The sequence below is a fragment of the Nyctereutes procyonoides genome, unplaced genomic scaffold (genome assembly GCF_905146905.1).
Source record: "Nyctereutes procyonoides isolate TBG_1078 unplaced genomic scaffold, NYPRO_anot_genome, whole genome shotgun sequence".
NCBI lineage: Eukaryota > Metazoa > Chordata > Mammalia > Carnivora > Canidae > Nyctereutes > Nyctereutes procyonoides.
Window position 1 is genome coordinate 13,517,099 of NW_026575036.1, and position 18,224 is coordinate 13,535,322.

The 18,224-nt window shown below is 39.7% G+C and overlaps 1 protein-coding gene across 1 annotated transcript in view; it reads left to right on the forward strand.

The window, feature by feature from the left end:
- FAR2 (fatty acyl-CoA reductase 2) overlaps nucleotides 1–18,224 on the forward strand; it is a 78,392-nt gene that overhangs the window by 16,692 nt on the left and 43,476 nt on the right. Inside the window, exon 2 of the mRNA XM_055318599.1 lies at nucleotides 16,383–16,611. Coding sequence (XP_055174574.1) covers nucleotides 16,423–16,611 — 189 coding nt within the window. The 5' untranslated portion in view covers nucleotides 16,383–16,422. The remainder of the gene's footprint in view (nucleotides 1–16,382; nucleotides 16,612–18,224) is intronic.

Sequence of the window (18,224 nt, forward strand, 5' to 3'; positions counted from 1 at the left end):
GAGGCAGGCCCTTAGAAGGCAGACAAAAATTCAGACTTGGGAATTCTCATACCTTCCTTCTCCTTAGCCCTACATCTTTCATATAGCTTGGGGTGGGGTATGTAGAAATGGAAATGGAATCAAAATTCACTTTTTATTGATAAGCATGGTGTTTGCCCTAGGTATGAAGCAGGTAATTGCTAATATGTTGCATTGGCCGATAAATTCTGAGATAGGCAGCAGAGGTCAGACTATGAACAGCAGCCTTAAGAATATGAAAGATATTCTATCCCTGGCCACAGTAAAATGAACAGAGAGTGGATTTAATATTCCAGTAAAACTATGAAAAACACATGAAACACAGGTGATGTGATTGGCTAGGGCACATTAATTACCATTGTCAAAGAGTGTAAAATGAAGTCTGTATCCATTTAAATAACATGATATATAGAGGAGAAAGCAGAGTGCTTCTTTTTCTCCATGAAAGTGATATTAAACAATTAAGCCTAGGAAGCTGTCCCAAACACAACTTCGATAGATTGGGTCTTTCTGATAGCTTGCACTTTGCTGTACAAAACCTGTTATTTTTCTTCTGATACTGTGTAGCTACTACCCACAGTTTAATATGGACATGAAGTAATTTTTTCAGGTCTATAAGGAGCTTTCTTTTCAAGACAAATGGTTACAAATTTTATGGATTTTTAGTAGTCAATGTACATCATCAGAGAAGAATAGGCGCTGTTTGTACTTGCTGCGCTTCTGGCATGGATTAAGAACCCATGCAGAGAATTGTGAAGAAAAGCATTAGCCTTAATTCAGAATTAATCCTTCATAAAGGCCTAACTGCATATTTCCAAATAGTATGTTCATATTTATTTAGGTATTTCCTGAGAGACTGTCAACTTATTGGCACAGGTTCTGATCAGTAAATTCCATTAGAAAATAAGGATTTCCAATTCACCATATTGATTTATATACAGTATATGGGCTGCTGAAGTGAGCACTATTGATTTATTTTTTTTTGCACTATTGATTTATATTTAATTAATTAACCTTTTTAGAAAATATAATTTCCAATGTGGTTCAAGAATGGTTAGTTGGTATGTGGCAATGGCTAAGCTCCTGAAATCTCCCTACATGAGGTGACTAGTGCTGTGTCTTTTCTTTGGATGGGTACAGTTAATAAATACTGCATTTAATCATTGACAGTGGCATATCCTGTTAACCATAGAAACAGTGGTATCTGTTAAAGAACCATATATACCATTATGACATTTTGGTGCAAACAATAATTTGGGCTGTGGTTTTATAGCAATTTCTCAGTGTTATTCTATGAATCAAGTTGTCTTTTTGGTGAGTTTATTGAGTTTATGACATTAAATTAACTTCCTTCTGGGTCTCCTGAGGGGCTCAGTCAGTTAAGTGTCTGCCTTTGGCTCAGGTCATGATCTCAGGGTCCTTGGACTGAGTCCCACATTGGGCTCCCTGCTTAGCGGGGAGCCTGCTTCTCCCTCTGCCTATGTCTCTGCCTATCTCTCTCTCTCTCTCTGTTTCTCATGAATAAATAAATAAAATCTTTAAGAAAAAAAAGGCTTTTACACATCCCAACTATTTTGTTTCCATGTAGTTTCCCTGATTGAATAACAGATTGAGATACGGTTGTATGGACTGGGAAATAGAAATCTCAAACTTCATTTCTTGAGTCTACTTGAGTGTCTTTCAACCCATACGAGTGCAGACTGTATCTTATTAGAAGAAATTAGGACACCTTGATATGTAACTTTTCTCATGCTGGGGTAATGCAATATGTTTATTAGTCATCAGTATACTATTCTACTCTCTGTGCATATATTTAAACTGTACTTTTAAAAATCTTTTAAGAGGCTATTTGTTTCAACTTTTGGTTGAAGCAGCAAACAGAGGAAAAAATAATATTTTAAAGCTTTAGTTATTTATTTGAAAAGATGTGTCCCCGTTCCACCTCTTTCAACACATGTGTTATTATGGGTAACAGCTGTGAGCTCCAATGCTGGTAGTAAATATGCAGAAAGTCTTTCAATCTTAGCACAAATGGGAGGTCAGAGATGAAGTTCAGACAAAGGCTCTGGCTGGACTGCAGCTACTTTCTGCAGCATCCTGTGTTCGCCACATCCTACTATTATTAGAAATGAGAACTCGCAAGTAAGCAGATTATTTTTTTGTATTGTTTTAAGAAAAAAAAAAGAATCACAGGGAACACCTAGGCTTACATTAAAGATATAAGCTAAGGTACAAAACATGATCTGGCTTCAGAACACACTCAGTTAAATTCCTTATACCTAAATCTCTCTTCCCACTTAGGTGTGAAGCCATGGACTAGTCATTAAAGTGCTTCTATTTGGGCCCTACCTCAGACTTTCTAAATCAGAATTTCAGAACATGGAGTATGGTTATAGGACAATTTTAGAGGATTCAAATACCCACAGGGCTTTGTGAACCACCCCCAGACTTTTTATTCACTGATTAAAGGAATCAGTCTTTCAGTTCTGAATCATTCATTTATTGACTTAATATTTATTAAGACACTTTTCATTGCACAGTACTGTGCTAGTTAGCATGTAAAGAATAATACAGTATAAAATACATCTGTGTCAAGCAATTTGGGTGACAAGATGTATCCTCAATATCTATTAATAAATAAACAAGAGGTATCTGGACTATTAAGTAGTATTAATAGTATAGCATGTAACATCCAGGACAAGAGAAACATCATTCTGTTCTGATCAGATGACACTTGGCATAATAATCTCTCTTGCTTATCACTTTATTTGATTATTAAAACTGCTCTCAGAAGCAGATAGAATATTATTTAACAGCAGGGGAAATTGAGTCCTAGAACTGTCAAGATTCAAAATTGAAAGTTACATGACCATTAGAAAACCGAGAAATAAAATGTGCTCTGTGGCTAACACCTACACCAGTATTCTTCTCACTGTACCTATATTACATCTCGCATAATTCTTCATTGTTGTTACTTAAGCTGAGTCCATTTAGAGATAAAAGAGTTTACTGATAATGAATACTTTGGTGGAAAACCAGACAAGAGAAATAATTCCAAATAACTAAAACTTCCTTCCTCTCAATATGTATTTTATGTTCAGCAACTGAGCCATATAGCAAGGATTTAGTCCTTTAAAATTTGTGAGAGAAGTCCTGCATATGGTGAATGTGTTAGAGGAAAATATAATGATTGTGTTGGCTCATTTTATGTGTCAATTTGGCCAGACTACAGAAGTAAATTTGTGAGGGGAGCCCCAGCATCCTTGAAGAACTCAGTGATCATTCTCTGCAGGCCAGAATTTATAGTGGGAACTGCTGTCATTAAATTGGGAGACCTAAATGGAGTGGGGATCCTGGTACAGCAGAAGCCAAATGATGACCCTCAATTGCCAAAGTCAAAGTGGTCATGGTCCCATAATGAACAGCAGAATGAAGAACAAATCAGAATAGTCTGACTTGTAGAGAACTAGGGCATTGACTGGTTGATCATGGTGTTCCTAGACGTGAAATATATGGGAAGCCTACTAAATTCTTCCTTGGTCTGTATGAGCAGAAAAGTCCAAGGTCAACTGAACAAAATTTTTAACTTGAATCATAAAAACAGAGTTATGACCCCTTGATCAATCCCCAGATATGAGCCACAATGAAGAGGAAGCCAGGTCCCCTTGAAACAGAATCCCTGAATCTTGCTAAAAATTTATTCTGTTAATCTTTCTCCAGCTATCCCCAAAGGGACATGCAATCTTTAATCAGGGTAACTGTACATTGGAGAAAAAGGAAATGATGAGAGCTCTCAGGGACACTGGGCTTACTGGACTTTGGCTCTGAATTGACACCAATTCTAGGGAAGCCAAAATAAAATGTCACTCTGGTCTTTTGGTCAAAATAGGAGCTTATGGAGGTCAGGTGATCAATGGGGTTTTAGGTTAGAACCATCTTGCAATGGGCTCAGTAGATGTCTGAACTCATTCTGTGGTTATTTGCTCAGTTCAGAAAGGCATAATTGAGGAACACGTGGGTGGCTCAGTCAGTTAAGCCTCCAACTCGATTTCAGCTTAGATTATGATCTCAGGGTGGTGAGATGGAGCTCTGCATTGGGAGCCATTTCCCACGGCCCCTCCCTCCCACCCTGCTCACATGCTCGCTCTCTCTCTCAAAAAAAAAAGAAAAAAAATACATATATATAAAATTTATAAATATTATATTTTATATATTTATATATTAAATGTATATTGTTAAATATATATTAAATATATATTATTAAATATTATAATTTATTATATATATAAAAATATATTTAACAACTGGGAGAATTCCCACATTGGTTCCCTGACTTGTGGAGTAAGAACGGCCAAGTGAAAGCCACAGAACTACCTCTACCTAGAAAAATAGTAGACAAAAAGAAATACCTCATTCCTGGAGGGACTGTAGAGCCGAGTGCCACCATCAAAGACTTGAAAGATGCAGAGGTGGTGATTCTCACCGCATTCCCATTTGACTTGCCTATTTGGCCTGTACAGAAGACAGATGGCTTTTGTAGAATGACGATGGATTGTCATAAGCTTAACACAGTGGTGACTCTGCTATACCAGATGTGGTTTCATTGCTTGAGAAAATTGACACATCTGGTGCCTGATATGTGGCTAATCTGGCAAATGCCTTTTTCTTCATCCCTGTTGACAAAGACTACCAGAAGCAGCTCACTTTTAGCTAGCAAGGCCAGCAAGACGCCTTCACTGTCCTTCCTCAGGGATCTATTAACTCTGCAGTTCTGGGCCATAATTTAATTTCCAAGAATCTCAATCACCTTGCCCTTCCATAAGATGTAATTTTGATCGTTACATTCATTGATGGCATTATGATGATTGGACCTAGTGAGCAAGAAGTAGCAACTGCTGTAGACTTATTTGTAAGCTATCTGTTTCCCAGAGGGTGGTAAATAAATTTCAGGAACCTTCTATCTCAGTGAGAGTTTAGGGGTCCAGTGTTGTAGGGCACATTGAGATATCCATTCTTAGACAGGGGGTAAGTTGCTGCGTCTGGTTCATCTTACAACCAAAAAAGAGGCACAATGCCTAGTGGGCCTCTTTGAACTTTGGAGGTAACATAGTCCTCATTTGGGTGTGCTGTGCTGGCCCATTTAGTGAGTAACCCAAAAAGCTACCAGTTTTGTGTGGGGCCCAGAACAAGATAAGGCTCTGCAATAGGCCCAGTTGCAGTGCAAACTGTCCTGCCACTTAAGCCATATAATCCAGCAGATCCATTGGTGCTTCAAGTGTCCCTAGCAGAGAGAGGTGCTGTTTGGTGCCTTCTGCAGGACTCTATTGGCGAATCACACCACAGACTCTCAGGATTTGAGAGTACAGTCCTGCCATCCTTTATGGGTAGGTAACTACACTCCTCTTAAGAAACAGCTTTAGACTTGCTATTGGGCCTTCATAGAGACTGAACACCTGACCATGGGCCACCAAACTATCATGCAACTTGAGCTGCCCATCATGAACTGGATCTTATCTTACTCCCCAACCATAGAGTTGCGCATGCACACCAGCACTTCATCATCAAATAGAAATTGTACATATCTGATCAGGCCCAAGAAAGCCCTAAAGACACAAGTAATTTACATGAAGAAGTGGCCCAAATGCCTGTGGTCCCCACTAGTACTACGCTACTTTTTCTCTCTCAGCCTACATCTATGACTTCATGAGGAAATCCTTATAAACAATTGGTGGAAGAAGAAGAGATGATATATAGTTACCACACAAAGTGAACAACTGCTTCTCTTTGGGACATCCCCTGAAGGACAATGGGAATAGAATGTCAAGTGACACTCAGTGAACAGAATGTCAAGCAGTGCACCTGGTCATTCACTTTACTTGCAAGGAGAAATGGCCAGATTTGCAACTGTGTACTAATTTATAGCCTGTGACCAATATTTTGCCTGGGTGGTCAGGGCCTTTGAAAAAAACATGATTGGAAAATTTATGACAGGAGAGACTGGGGAAGAGGCATATGGAATGGACAAAAATATGAAGATACTTGTGTACCTCATGAATATTTACCAAAGAGTGACCATAGCAAAGGAAAATTTTAATAATCAAATGGATAGGATGACCTATTCTGTGAATATCCAACTACCTCTGTTATGCCCCAGTAGCTCATAAACCAAGTGATCATAGTGGCAGGGATAAAGGTTATGCATGGGCTCAGCAACACAGACTGGCTCACCAGAGCCAACTTATCTACAAACACACTGGTGAGTGCCCGATTTGCCTGCAGCAGAAACCAACACGGAGTTCTCAGGGTGATAAGCTAGCTACCTAGAGATGGATTGATTACATTGGACTACTTCCATCATGGGCCAGTGTTTTGTTCTTACTGAAATAGAAGATGTGGATTTGCTTTCCCTGCGTGTAATGCTTCTACCACAACTACCATGAGTGTACTTATAGAATGCCTATACATCATCATGGTATTCCGCACAGCATTGCTTCTGATCAAGGAACTCACTTCAAAGCAAATGAAATGTGGCAGGGGGCTCATGCTCATAAAATTCACTGGTCTTACCATGTTCTCCACCACCCCAAAGCAGCCGGTTTGATAGAATGGTGGAATGGCCTTCAGAAGACTCATTTATAGTGCCAGCCAGGTGGCACTACCTTTTTTTTTTTTAAATCTTTTATTTTTTTTAATTTTTATTTGTTTATGATAGTTACAGAGAGAGAGAGAGAGAGGCAGAGACACAGGCAGAGGGAGAAGCAGGCTCCATGCACCGGGAGCCCGATGTGGGATTCGATCCCGGGTCTCCAGGATCGCGCCCTGGGCCAAAGGCAGGCGCCAAACCGCTGCGCCACCCAGGGATCCCTAGGTGGCACTACCTTGAAGGACTGGGCCAGGGTTCTCCAGAAGGCTGTACGTGCTCTGAATCAGCATCCAATAGATGGTGCTATTTTCTCCCATATCCAAGATTCACAGGTTCAGGAGTTTTGGGGTGGATATGAGAGTGTCTCACTCACATAACTCACTAATGTCCTAGTGGCACACTAGCAAAAATTTTCTCCCTCTCTCCATCACCCTGTGTTCTGCTGGCCTAGAGATCTTAGTTCCCAAGGAAAGAATGGTTCCACTAGGAAATGTAACTATGATTCCATTGAACTGAAAGTTGAGATGGCTGCCAGGCCACTTTGGACTCCTCATGCCTCTGAATCAACAGGCAAAGGGGAGAGTCTCCAGGTAGGCTGGGGTGACTGATCCTGACTACAAAGGGGAAATTCCATTGCTACTTCACAAGGGAAGAAAAGAAGAGTAGGTCTGAAATACAGGAGATCTCTCAGAGGATCTCTTAGTAGTACTGTGCCCTGTGATTAAGGTTAATAGAAAGCTGAAATAACCCAGTGCAGGGAGGACTACCGATGGTGCAGGCCCTTTATCCTACCAGGTAAAGAATCATAGCCAGCTGATGTGCTTGCTGAGGAGACAGTGGAAGAAGAGATTTATAAACACCGGCTACAGCCATGTGACTAATTATAGAAATGAGGACTGTAATTGTCATGACTATATTTTCTTGTTTTATTATGAATACATTGTGTGTGTATAAAACAAATATGTTTGTTTTCCTTACCATCTGATCCTCTTATCATGTAACATAAGATGTATTGATTTTATATCATAGTATTTAAGTACTTTCAACTTTATGTCATAGTATTTAAGTTATGGGATATTAAGAAGAGGAATAAACATTACCCAAAGACTTTGCGTTCTCTTCTGGGGAAAGTGTGTTTTAATTGTATGTGAAATAGTTGTATAATGTTGGACAGAAGTATGAGTTTATTTGGATTTCTGTGAGTATAAAGTTGACAAGAGTGGACTTATGATGTTTATTTTTATATGTCAACTTCGTTAGGCTACAGTGCTGGATACCGGTTAAACATTATTCTGGATGTTTCTGTTAAGGTGTTCTTTGAATGAGATTAGCATGGACATCAAGGACTTTGGGTAAAGCAGATTATCCTCCATAATGTGAGTGGGCCTCATCCAATTAATTGAAGGCTTTAATGGAACAAAGACTGACCTCCCCCAAGAAAGAATTCTGCCTTTTACCTTAAACTGCAACTTTTCCTTGAATCTCTAACCTGCAGATTTTGGATTGACCAAGCCTCCATAATCTCATGAGTCAATTTTTTAAGAAAGCCTTTTTAAAGACTTCCTCTGTCATCTGCATTTAATTTCTTAAATCTATCATCCTCCATTTCTCTCCCCATCTTCTTCTCCCCTCCCTCCCCCTCTTTCTTTGCTCTTCCCTCTCTCTCCCTGTCCCAGTCTCTCCCCAACCCTCTCTCTTTCCCTTTCCCTCCCTCCTTTCTCCTTCCTTTCTCTGTCTCTCTTTCTCCCTCTGTCTATAGATAGATGGGTAGGTACATAGATATTCTATGTCCTGTCATCTTTTTTTAAAAAAAAAATAGTCTTTAGTTCTAAGCAGAGCATGAAAAAGTAGGTTAGCTTATTATCTATTCAATTGGGTTCCTTTGGTCATTGTGTTAATAGATCAACCATCCTTTTTATTTATAACCCGACCCAATTTATAATTCATCAAGATAAAATAGGAAGCATCAAGATTTTCATTTGATTGTGACTCTCTTGATACCATTTTAGAATCTTCATATGCTGCCTGTTGTTTGACTTACCTGTAATCAATAATTATGATACCATGTGTTTTCATAATGCCTTATTAGAGAAAATGTTTACATATTAATTAGTCACATCTAACACAGTGTGTTGCACATAGTAGCAGTCCACACACCTATTTAATCAATTATGATGAAATAATGAGTTTAGGTCATTATTTTCTTTTTCATTTTTTTAAGACTTATGTATTTATTTGAAAGAGTGTATGAGTGGGGAGGTGGGGCAGAAGGAGAGAGAATCTCAAGCAGACTTCCCACTGAGCACTGAACCCAACACAGGCTCCATCTCACCACCCTGAGATCGTGACCTGAGCTGAAACCAAGAGTTGGATGCTCAACCAACTGAGCCACCCCACCCAAAAGCCACTCCTTTTTAATTCTTGTTAAACTTGGAGGGTTCTTTGAAGACTTACTAATGAGCTAAGCAGAAGGAACCTAGGAAGACTTTGTTAATGTGATTAATTTTAAGTTCCTAAAGCCAGATGGGAAAATGATACAGGTTTACTCCAGAACTGAGAGTGATAGGAACTATTGTCAAGTTATTTTACTCATTTGGAAATGTTCATGTCTCTGTTCATGTGTGTCTGTGTGTGCATTGGCCTACTCAAGCTGCTATGATAAAATACTATAGACTGGGTGGCTTTAACAGACATTTATTTTCTTACAGTTTTGGAGGCTACAAGTCCACGATTCATGGGCCAGCAAGTTCAGTTTCTGGTGGGAACTCTCCTCTTCACATAGTAAATAACTGCTTTCTCTCTCTGGACTCACACAGCCTTTCCGTGGTGCCTCTTTGAGAGACTGCTCTCTGGTATCTCTTCTTACTATCATTATGACACAGGTCCTGTCAGGTTAGGGCCCTACCCTGATGACCTCTTGTAACCCAAAGGCCTTATATCCAAATACCATCACAGAAGGGGGTAGGGTTTCAATATATGTGTTTGCAGGGGACATAATTCAGTCCATAACAGCGTGTAATGTCAGTTGAGCCACACTTTAAAAAATAATTTAAGTACATTTTAAACTAAGGAGGTTTGTTTTTGCAAATTTCTTTGTACCTTTTTGTGTCCACAACAAAAGAAGAAACTATAAAAATACTGGCTGCCATTACTTTCTGAGAACTACTTTTTTGAAGTATGTATTATTAAACTACCTTTTAAATCATGGAAAGAAATTATAGATATGAAATGAGACTCTTTCCTTTGAATCCTATCACACGGTTAAACAGCTACTGTCATTTATTTCTCTCACCTGCCAATCTTTCCCACAGGTATTCGTAATGGACATTATGATATTTTCACAAACTTATGTGGTCTCCTTTTATTCATTGAATAATATTTTGTAAATGCATTTATGCAATTAATTCAACACACATATTGGGAGAATTTCAACCGTTCGGTTTTGATGAAGCAGAACAACTTTCATTTGCTGAATTTTACAAAATAGCATCAATTTTCTTCAATAGATCGGCCCATATTACCGTGTCCATTGCCAACCAACACTCCATTTGCCTACCTGATTTATCTCTTAACACACAGGATCTTTGAATCTTCAAAGAAGGCACAGAATTACATAGAGATGATATTGGCTCAATTTATCCATAGTATTATTTATATTCAGCAACCAAGACTGATGGTTTTCCTCAACTGATCTCACACTCTTCCAATTGCCATTCTTTCCTAAGTTTGCCCATAATTGGGTGAAATTGAGAAGCTTATTCTGTATGGAAGGTGGAGTTCCTAGTCTAACTTAAAGCACAGAGACCAAAAGAAAGTTGGTTTGAAAAAAAGTATAACATCTTTATCTGAAGAAGTTTTCCTTCATCTCCACTTTGAGTATAATCAGGATTTGCCACACATGTCATTTGCTTGGGTAGATGTATGTAGCTATGAACAATTTAATAGAGGTAAAATCCTCTTTGTATTTAGTTTCACAAGCAGAAATTTAAGCCTTGAATATTGACTTTGAATGTGGTATGCTATTATAAAATGAGCATTGAAGAAGGTCCAAGAACAACGATTCTCAGTTTTTCCTGAGATCACATTTAACAAATCTTAGACACATTTTGGGTTGTCATGCCTGGCTGGGGAAGAAGGATGTTATTACCATCTAGTGAGTAGAGGCCTGGGACGCAGCTATATGCTAAACACTTTACATTGTACCAGACAACCCCTCCCCCTGCCCCCACCAAGATTTATCCATCCCAAAACATTAATAGTGCCAAGACCAAGAAACCTTGGTTAAGTAAGATTCCTGGGTGGCGGGGGGCGGGGGGAGAAGCACCTTGTTTCTTTTTGTAAAATGCTTTTCTCTAAAGGACTATCAAGAAATTTGGATAAACTAGTCTCCCTTAAGTATCTGAATCTTAATTTTTTTATTTTCCGGAAGAACCACTCAAAGAATTATTTCCATATGCTGAAACGTGCAAAAAAATGTATATAGCTTGGCACAACAATCATGATTCAGTATTTTGACATCTGTTCTCTAGAGATGAGAACAGCCTCATTTTACTACCAAAAGGAGAGTAAAAACTAGCTATTTCTACTCATGACCATGAGAAATGATCTTAAGGAGAAAAAAGGCTCCAGAATAGAAAGGAAGACTCTAAGCTGCCTACAGCCTATTCACTACTATTCCCAGTACCTAGATAGTTTCTGGCACATAGTAGACATTCAATAAAAATACCCTGGCTGACTTTCAGAGGCCCCCTCATTTTTCATTCAAGCATCATATACCCTACGTTACACAGGATGATTCTGAAAATTGTCAAAGTGGCTTAGGCTTCCTACAAGCCATATCATGAGCATGAGGAACAGGAAATGTTCCTTTGCTCTCTGCGCTGGCAATCAAAGATATGAAAGGCAGACCATGACTGGTCAGCTGGTCCTAAACATATTCCTCCTTCTACAGTTGCCTATCATCCATTACTGAATGTAAATTAATTTTTAAAATAATTATTTTAATGAATTATATTCAAGATTAGTAATTCCGAGACTTTGCAAGTTTAATATATGGAACAGAATTCAGAGAGTCAAATTTTATATAAGAGTTTCTCAGGCCAGGAACTACACCATATATCGAGAGTGGGGCAAGAAGTAGAAAATCGTCTCTGATACAGCTTTGATCTGAGGATGAGGAATTCTTGGACATTTTTCAGAGTCACTTGCGTTGATTGGAGTCTTGGCCACACTCCTCTGCCACCTGCTCTTGAAAATTGGGTAATGATTGCCACGAAATACTGATTTGTTTTGTTTTCCTGTCAGAGAACTCAGTGTACTCTGCCGTGGTTTTGGTGTGTTTGAGAAGTATTTGGACTCCAGACATAGCAGGCAAAGTCTATTCTTTGGGGACACATTAAGTCTTCCTTTGTCCTATTAAGAAATGAACTCATTAGAAATATACTACCTGCTTCCTAAAAAAAATTTTTGTCACAGGTTACAAAACTATGTCTGGGATCAAAATTTCTTTAAGAAATTTTAAAAGGATATTCACATTTCTAGAAAATATGACAACACTAAAGCATATAAGAGTGCAAAACAAGCATCTGATCTCTTTAGAACAAAGGAGGTTGGAGATAACTCTATCCAAACTCAGTTTCTCTTCTATGCTTTCCTTCCAGCCATGCTCATTTAGACCAAATATAGTAAAGGAGTATGGTGCTGAAACATTTTCATACATAAAGGAACTGGCAAGGTTTATCATCAAGTAGAGTTGCATTTGGGGAAAACAGTTTACTTGGCTTGATGACTGATTGAGTTGTAAATCATCTCCTATTTCCAAAAGAAGGTATATAAAATGCATAAGACAGAGCACTTAAAATAAATGTCAAAAGGAAAAAAACAGGAACTATTAAGAGGAAAAAATGTATAACCAGTGACTATATTAATAACTAATACTTACTGAATATATACCATAGGTAATATCTCTAAGAGTTTTCTTTTTTAATTGATGTATAATTAACAGAGTGTTATATTAGTTTCAGATGTACAATATATAATTCAACAATTCTTATATTGCTTAGAGCTCATGATGATAAATGTACTGTCAATCTCCTTTATCTATTTCACCTATCCCCCTACCCACCTGCCCTCTGGCAACCATCACTTTGTTCTCTGTATTTAAGAGTCTGCTTATTTGTCTCTTTTTTCTTTGTTTGCTTTGTTTCTTAAATTTCACCAGTGAATGAAATCCTATAGTATTTGTCTTTCTCTGACTTATTTCACTTAGCGTTAATCTTCTGGGTCCATCCATGTTGTTGCAAATGGCAAGATTTCATTCTTTTTACGAAGTAATATTCCATTGTATATTATGTATGCCACATCTTCTTCATCCATTCACCTATTGAGGGACATTTAAGTAATTTTTATATCTTAGCTATTGCAAATATGCTTCAGTAAACATAGAGGTACATATATCTTTTCAAATAAGTTGTGGGTTTTTTTGTTTTCTTTAGGTATATACCTAATAGTGGAATTACTGGACCATTGGTAATTCTATTTTTATTTTTTTTAAGAATTCTTCATACTGTTTTCCACAGTGGCTGCACCAAATTGCATTCCCACCAACAGTGTACAAGAGTTCCATTTTCTCCACATCCTCACCAACACTTGTTATTTCTTGTCTTTTTGATTCTTCCCATTCTGACAAGTTCTAAGGTGATAACTCATTCTGGTTTTGATTTGCATTTCCCTGATGATGAGTGATGTTGAGCATCTTTTCATCTGTCTGTTAGCCATTTATATGTCTTCTTTAGAAAAATGTCCATTCCTGTCCTCAGCCCATTTTTAATCAGATTATTTGGGTTTTTTTGATGTTGACTTGTATGAGTTCTCTATATATTTTGGATATCAATCCCTTATTGGATACATCATTTGCAAATATCTTCTCCCATTCATAGGCTGCCTTGTCATTTTGTATTGATGGTTTCTTTTGGCGCATAAAAGCTTTTTTATTTTGGTGTGTTCCCAATAGTCTATATTTGCTTTTGTTTCCCTTGTCTGAGGAGACACATCTAGAAAAATGTTTCTATGGCCAATGCCAAAGAAATTACTGCCTGTGTTTTCTTCTAGGAGTTTATGGATTCAGGTCTCACATTTAGGTCTTTAGTCCTATTTTGAGTTTATTTTTGTATATGGTGTAAGAAGGTAGTCCAGTTTCATTCTTTTGCATGTAGCTGTCCAGTTTTCCCAGCATCATTTAATCAATAGACTTTCCATTGTATAATCTTGCCTCCTTTATTGTAGATTAATTTTCCATATAAGCATGGTTTATTCCTGGGCTCTCTAGTCAGTTCTCTTGATCTACGTGTCTATTTTTGTGCCGATAGAATACTTTTTTGATTACTAAAAGTTTTTGTAATATATTGACTCATATAATCCTTGGCTCAACATTATTACATGGACACTTTTGTTATCCCCATTTACCTATAAGCAAGCTACAAGACAGAGAGATTAATAATTTGCCCAAGGTCACAGAGCTAATAAGTGGCAGAACTAGGACTTGATTTCAGATAGTCTTGCTTAGACCCTGTGTGCTAAACTAGGATGTCATCCTGCCTTCTAAACTTGGTGACAGCACTTTTCTGAGCTTCCAGGCAGGCAAGGCAAGACTCTTCAGTACTTTTCCCGAGTGATAAAAACTTGAGAAAATGATTGGATAGATTGTAATATGAGTAACATTATGATTAATTGCCATTTCCCACAAGATCCAGATGTGTTCTTAAAAATACTGTTTTTCACATCTACCCTCAGTAAAAGGGTTCTTTTTTTTTTAAGATTTATTTATTTATTTTAGAGAGAGAGAAAGCATGGTAGGGGGAGGGAGGGACAATCTTCAGGCAGACTTCCTGCTGAGCACAGAACCTGACATGGGGCTCAATCCCACAACCCTAAGATCATGACCCAAGCCGAAACCAAGAGCCAGATGCTAAACAGTCTGAGCCACCCAGGTGCCCCAATAAAAGAGGTTTAAGTAGTAACTCAGTGAATATAACTAACGTGATTTGAAATCCAACTTTCCTAAAGTGAATAGCCGTGATGCTTGGATGTGATTTCTCTCATTGGTCCTTGTTTTATTTGCATTTGTAACAGTCTGTAATCGTCTTGTCTACATATTTACCTATCTTTGTATTGCTGGCCTCTTCTACTAGAAGGGAGTGTGAGGATCTCTTTGCCTCAGCCGTCTGTTTATCTTCGTACCTTACTTAGCACAGAGTCTGGCTTGGCAGGTACTCAAAATTATTTCTTGAGTAAATTCATGAGTGTATGAATCCTCCAAAGGCAAAGAGTTCTGCCGAAGAACAGCCTCAGGATCCTTACAGTATAAATTATGATGCTATGTACAATTTATAAATTACGACTAGTAGGAGTTCCTTAAGGAGTTCCTGGTAGGGTAGTCCTGACTGCCATTGAGGAGGCGGGGTGCTGATTCTCCTACTTGTTTTCTTCTTCTTCCTGAGCTCTGATGTCAGGGCCAGTCCCTGGAGTTGGGTTCTGTAGGATCACCCCAACACCACCCAGCAACTCACCGGGGACCTGCTGCCAATGGCAGTGACAGTGACAGAAAGGAAGTCCACACCCACACCGCAGCACTGTTCCCTTCAAAGTTCTTGGCTGCTGCTCTCAATGGACAGTTGTAAACCCAGACTTACAGAGATAACACTTCACGTGGCCTCCCAGGAGCAGGTGGTGCCTCCCCTGAGAGGCTCAGGCCCCGGGCCCGCATCTGGCTTCTTCCCACTCCCAGGTCTCTTGTCTCTCAGGGCTCCAGGCAATGGCCTTAAGTGGCCGGAGCCCTGTGTTCACTGGGCCCTATTTGGGGGCTTAACAAAGCCTCCAGTCCCTGGCCTCACTTGGCCAACCTTCTCTGCCCTTTGTCTTCTGTAGTGTTTCAGCCCTAAGAGGAACACGTGGGTCAAGGCGGACACTAGACCCCTTTTCAGCTCAAGGAAGAGAAAATGTGTTTATTCAGCAATGACTGGGTAGGCCAGGGCCCGTTAGTTTAAGTGAAACCAGAAGGTATTTGCTCCCGGATTTTCTCTAAAGAAAATTGCAGCTGAAATACTGGTTACATCATAATTCTTAAAAGAATGTAATGGCTGTTCTAAGCTTTGTTTTCACAGGTTATGGGTCCACTCCCAGCCGTGTCATCGACACTCCCGTGACACTGAATTCCTTTTGTTCCCTCCAGGCAGTGCAGCCCGCCACACCTTGCACCTTTGCTCTTGCTCTGGGTTAAAACACCTTCACTCCAGCCCTTCCCTGCCTGCACAGTTCACCTCAGGGCAGGGGTGGGCCTCCCTGAAATTTCCAGATCCTGCTCTACACCCCACATTTGTTTTAGCACTCACATATTATACTTAATGATCTATTTAGATGTCTGTCTCCTCTGTTAGGCTATAAGGAATCTCTTGAGAGCAGGAACCATGTCTTAACTCATTTTTATTTTATTTTATTTTTTATTTTTTTAATTTTTTGCCACAATTCCTGGCATAAAGTCTGGCATGCAAAACGGGCTCAATAAATATTGACTGAGATGAATCGTGTTGTCAATAAAGTATGGTGCTCTCACTCTGATCTTTTTCTGCATTCGGAACTCCTGGAAGCACTGGAAACATTTTAGATTGTCTGCATTTTAGAACTTCCAAGAATGTAATGTTTTGTTCCTTCTTTTCCTTTTCAGGAACCTCTTTCTGGAGCTATAAAAGACAAAGAGAAGAATCATGTCCATGATTGCAGCTTTCTATAGTGGCAAGTCCATTCTCATTACTGGGGCCACAGGCTTCATGGGCAAAGTGTTGATGGAGAAGCTATTTCGCACCAGCCCTGACCTGAAAGTCATTTACATCCTTGTGAGGCCCAAGGCTGGCCAGACAACGCAGCAGAGGGTTTTCCAGATCCTAAATAGTAAGGTATGCCGTAGGGGAAGAGCCCTGGGACAAGGTGACTCACTACAATGTTCCCTGACATCCCCAGACTGCTGGTGGGGGCCAGGATGCCTGGGCAGGTAGAGGAGAGGAAACGGAATAAGATGGCAACCAGCTGCTCACAGAAAACCTGTGATATTTTCCTGTAACTGAAGAAAGAGGGCCTAGGCCCTAGCCAGGGCAGGTGAGCAGATACTCTATGTTCTGGAAATAACTGAGTAAGAGTCCAAATGCCAAAACCCCCAGTGTGGACTCTCCAAGCTCAAAATCTGTCAGAATTCAACAAAACTCTTTCCTATACCTTTCTTCTAGATTCAAGGTAGTTCCTGCCCCACCCCTACCTCCCATTTGGGGATGTTCTGTTCTGAACAGATAGGATTAGTTAAGTAGCCATGTGATAATACTTCTCGTTGCTCAAACTCCACCCAAGGTTTAGGTGTTATACACTTCTTCTGGGTCACTTGGCATTTCATTCATCCCAAGGGTTCTTCTCAGGGGAAGGACATGCAAAATGAAATATTATATGCGTAAATGAACATTTGGGTAGCAAACCCTCTCAGTCCAAAAAAGGATTATGCATATCCTCCCATGTTTTACCAACTTGAAGATAGTACTGGCTTTGGTCTCACCAGTATCTGAGCTCAAATTCTGGCTTTTCAATCCATTGTCACTGTACCTTGGAAGCTCTAGTGTGCAGCGTTCAAAGTAGGAGCAACAGCAAACACTTCCCAGGACTGCTACAGGAGTTGAAGGAAAAAAGGCACGTGTCTGGTTTATAGTCCTCTTTAGAATATACGGGGTCATTTAGGGCTGGCAAGAGGAAAATGTAAAGAAGACACTGTCTTACAGTCTCCTTTCCTGTGTGTCAGAATGCTCACATCTAGCGGAGGCAGTGCCTCCAGCACAGCACACTGCAGACACCCAGTAACCCCGGTGGGCACATCTGTCTGCCAGGCATCAGGATGAGATTTTGGTACAGATGATCATCAAGAGGGACGGCTGGGTGGCTCAGCGGTTAAGCGTCTGCCTTGGGCTCAAGGCGTGATCCTGGAGTCCTGGGATCAAGTCCCTCATTGGGCTCCCTCCATAGGGCCTGCTTCTCCCTCTGCCTTTGTCTCTGCCTCTCTCTCTCTCTCTCTCTCTCTCTCTCTCTCTGTGTGTGTGTGTGTGTGTGTGTGTGTGTGTCTCATGAATGAGTAAATTAAAAAAAAACAACAACAAATGATCATCAAGAGAATCAGGAAAGCCTCTCCTTCATCTCATGGAGTGACTCCACAGTGGGACAAGTAATGGTAGTTGCCAGTTACTGGCAGTAGGTGTAGACGCTATTCAAAAGCTTCCTCATGTCTTATTTCATTGATTTTTGCAACAGCCTGTGAAGAAAGAATGACTCGTATCCTCAATTTTTATTTTTATAGAGGGGAAAACTGAGACCTGAAGTGTTAACTTACCCGAGGTCACCCAGCTAGGAAATGAGAAAGTCAGACTTCAGATCTCTTCAGTCTGGCTCTCGAGCCAGTATGCTTGCATCTCCCCTGCACTGCCTGCGTGGTAACCAGTGGTTCTTAAGAGTAAGACCAAAAGGCTAAGTGGCATAA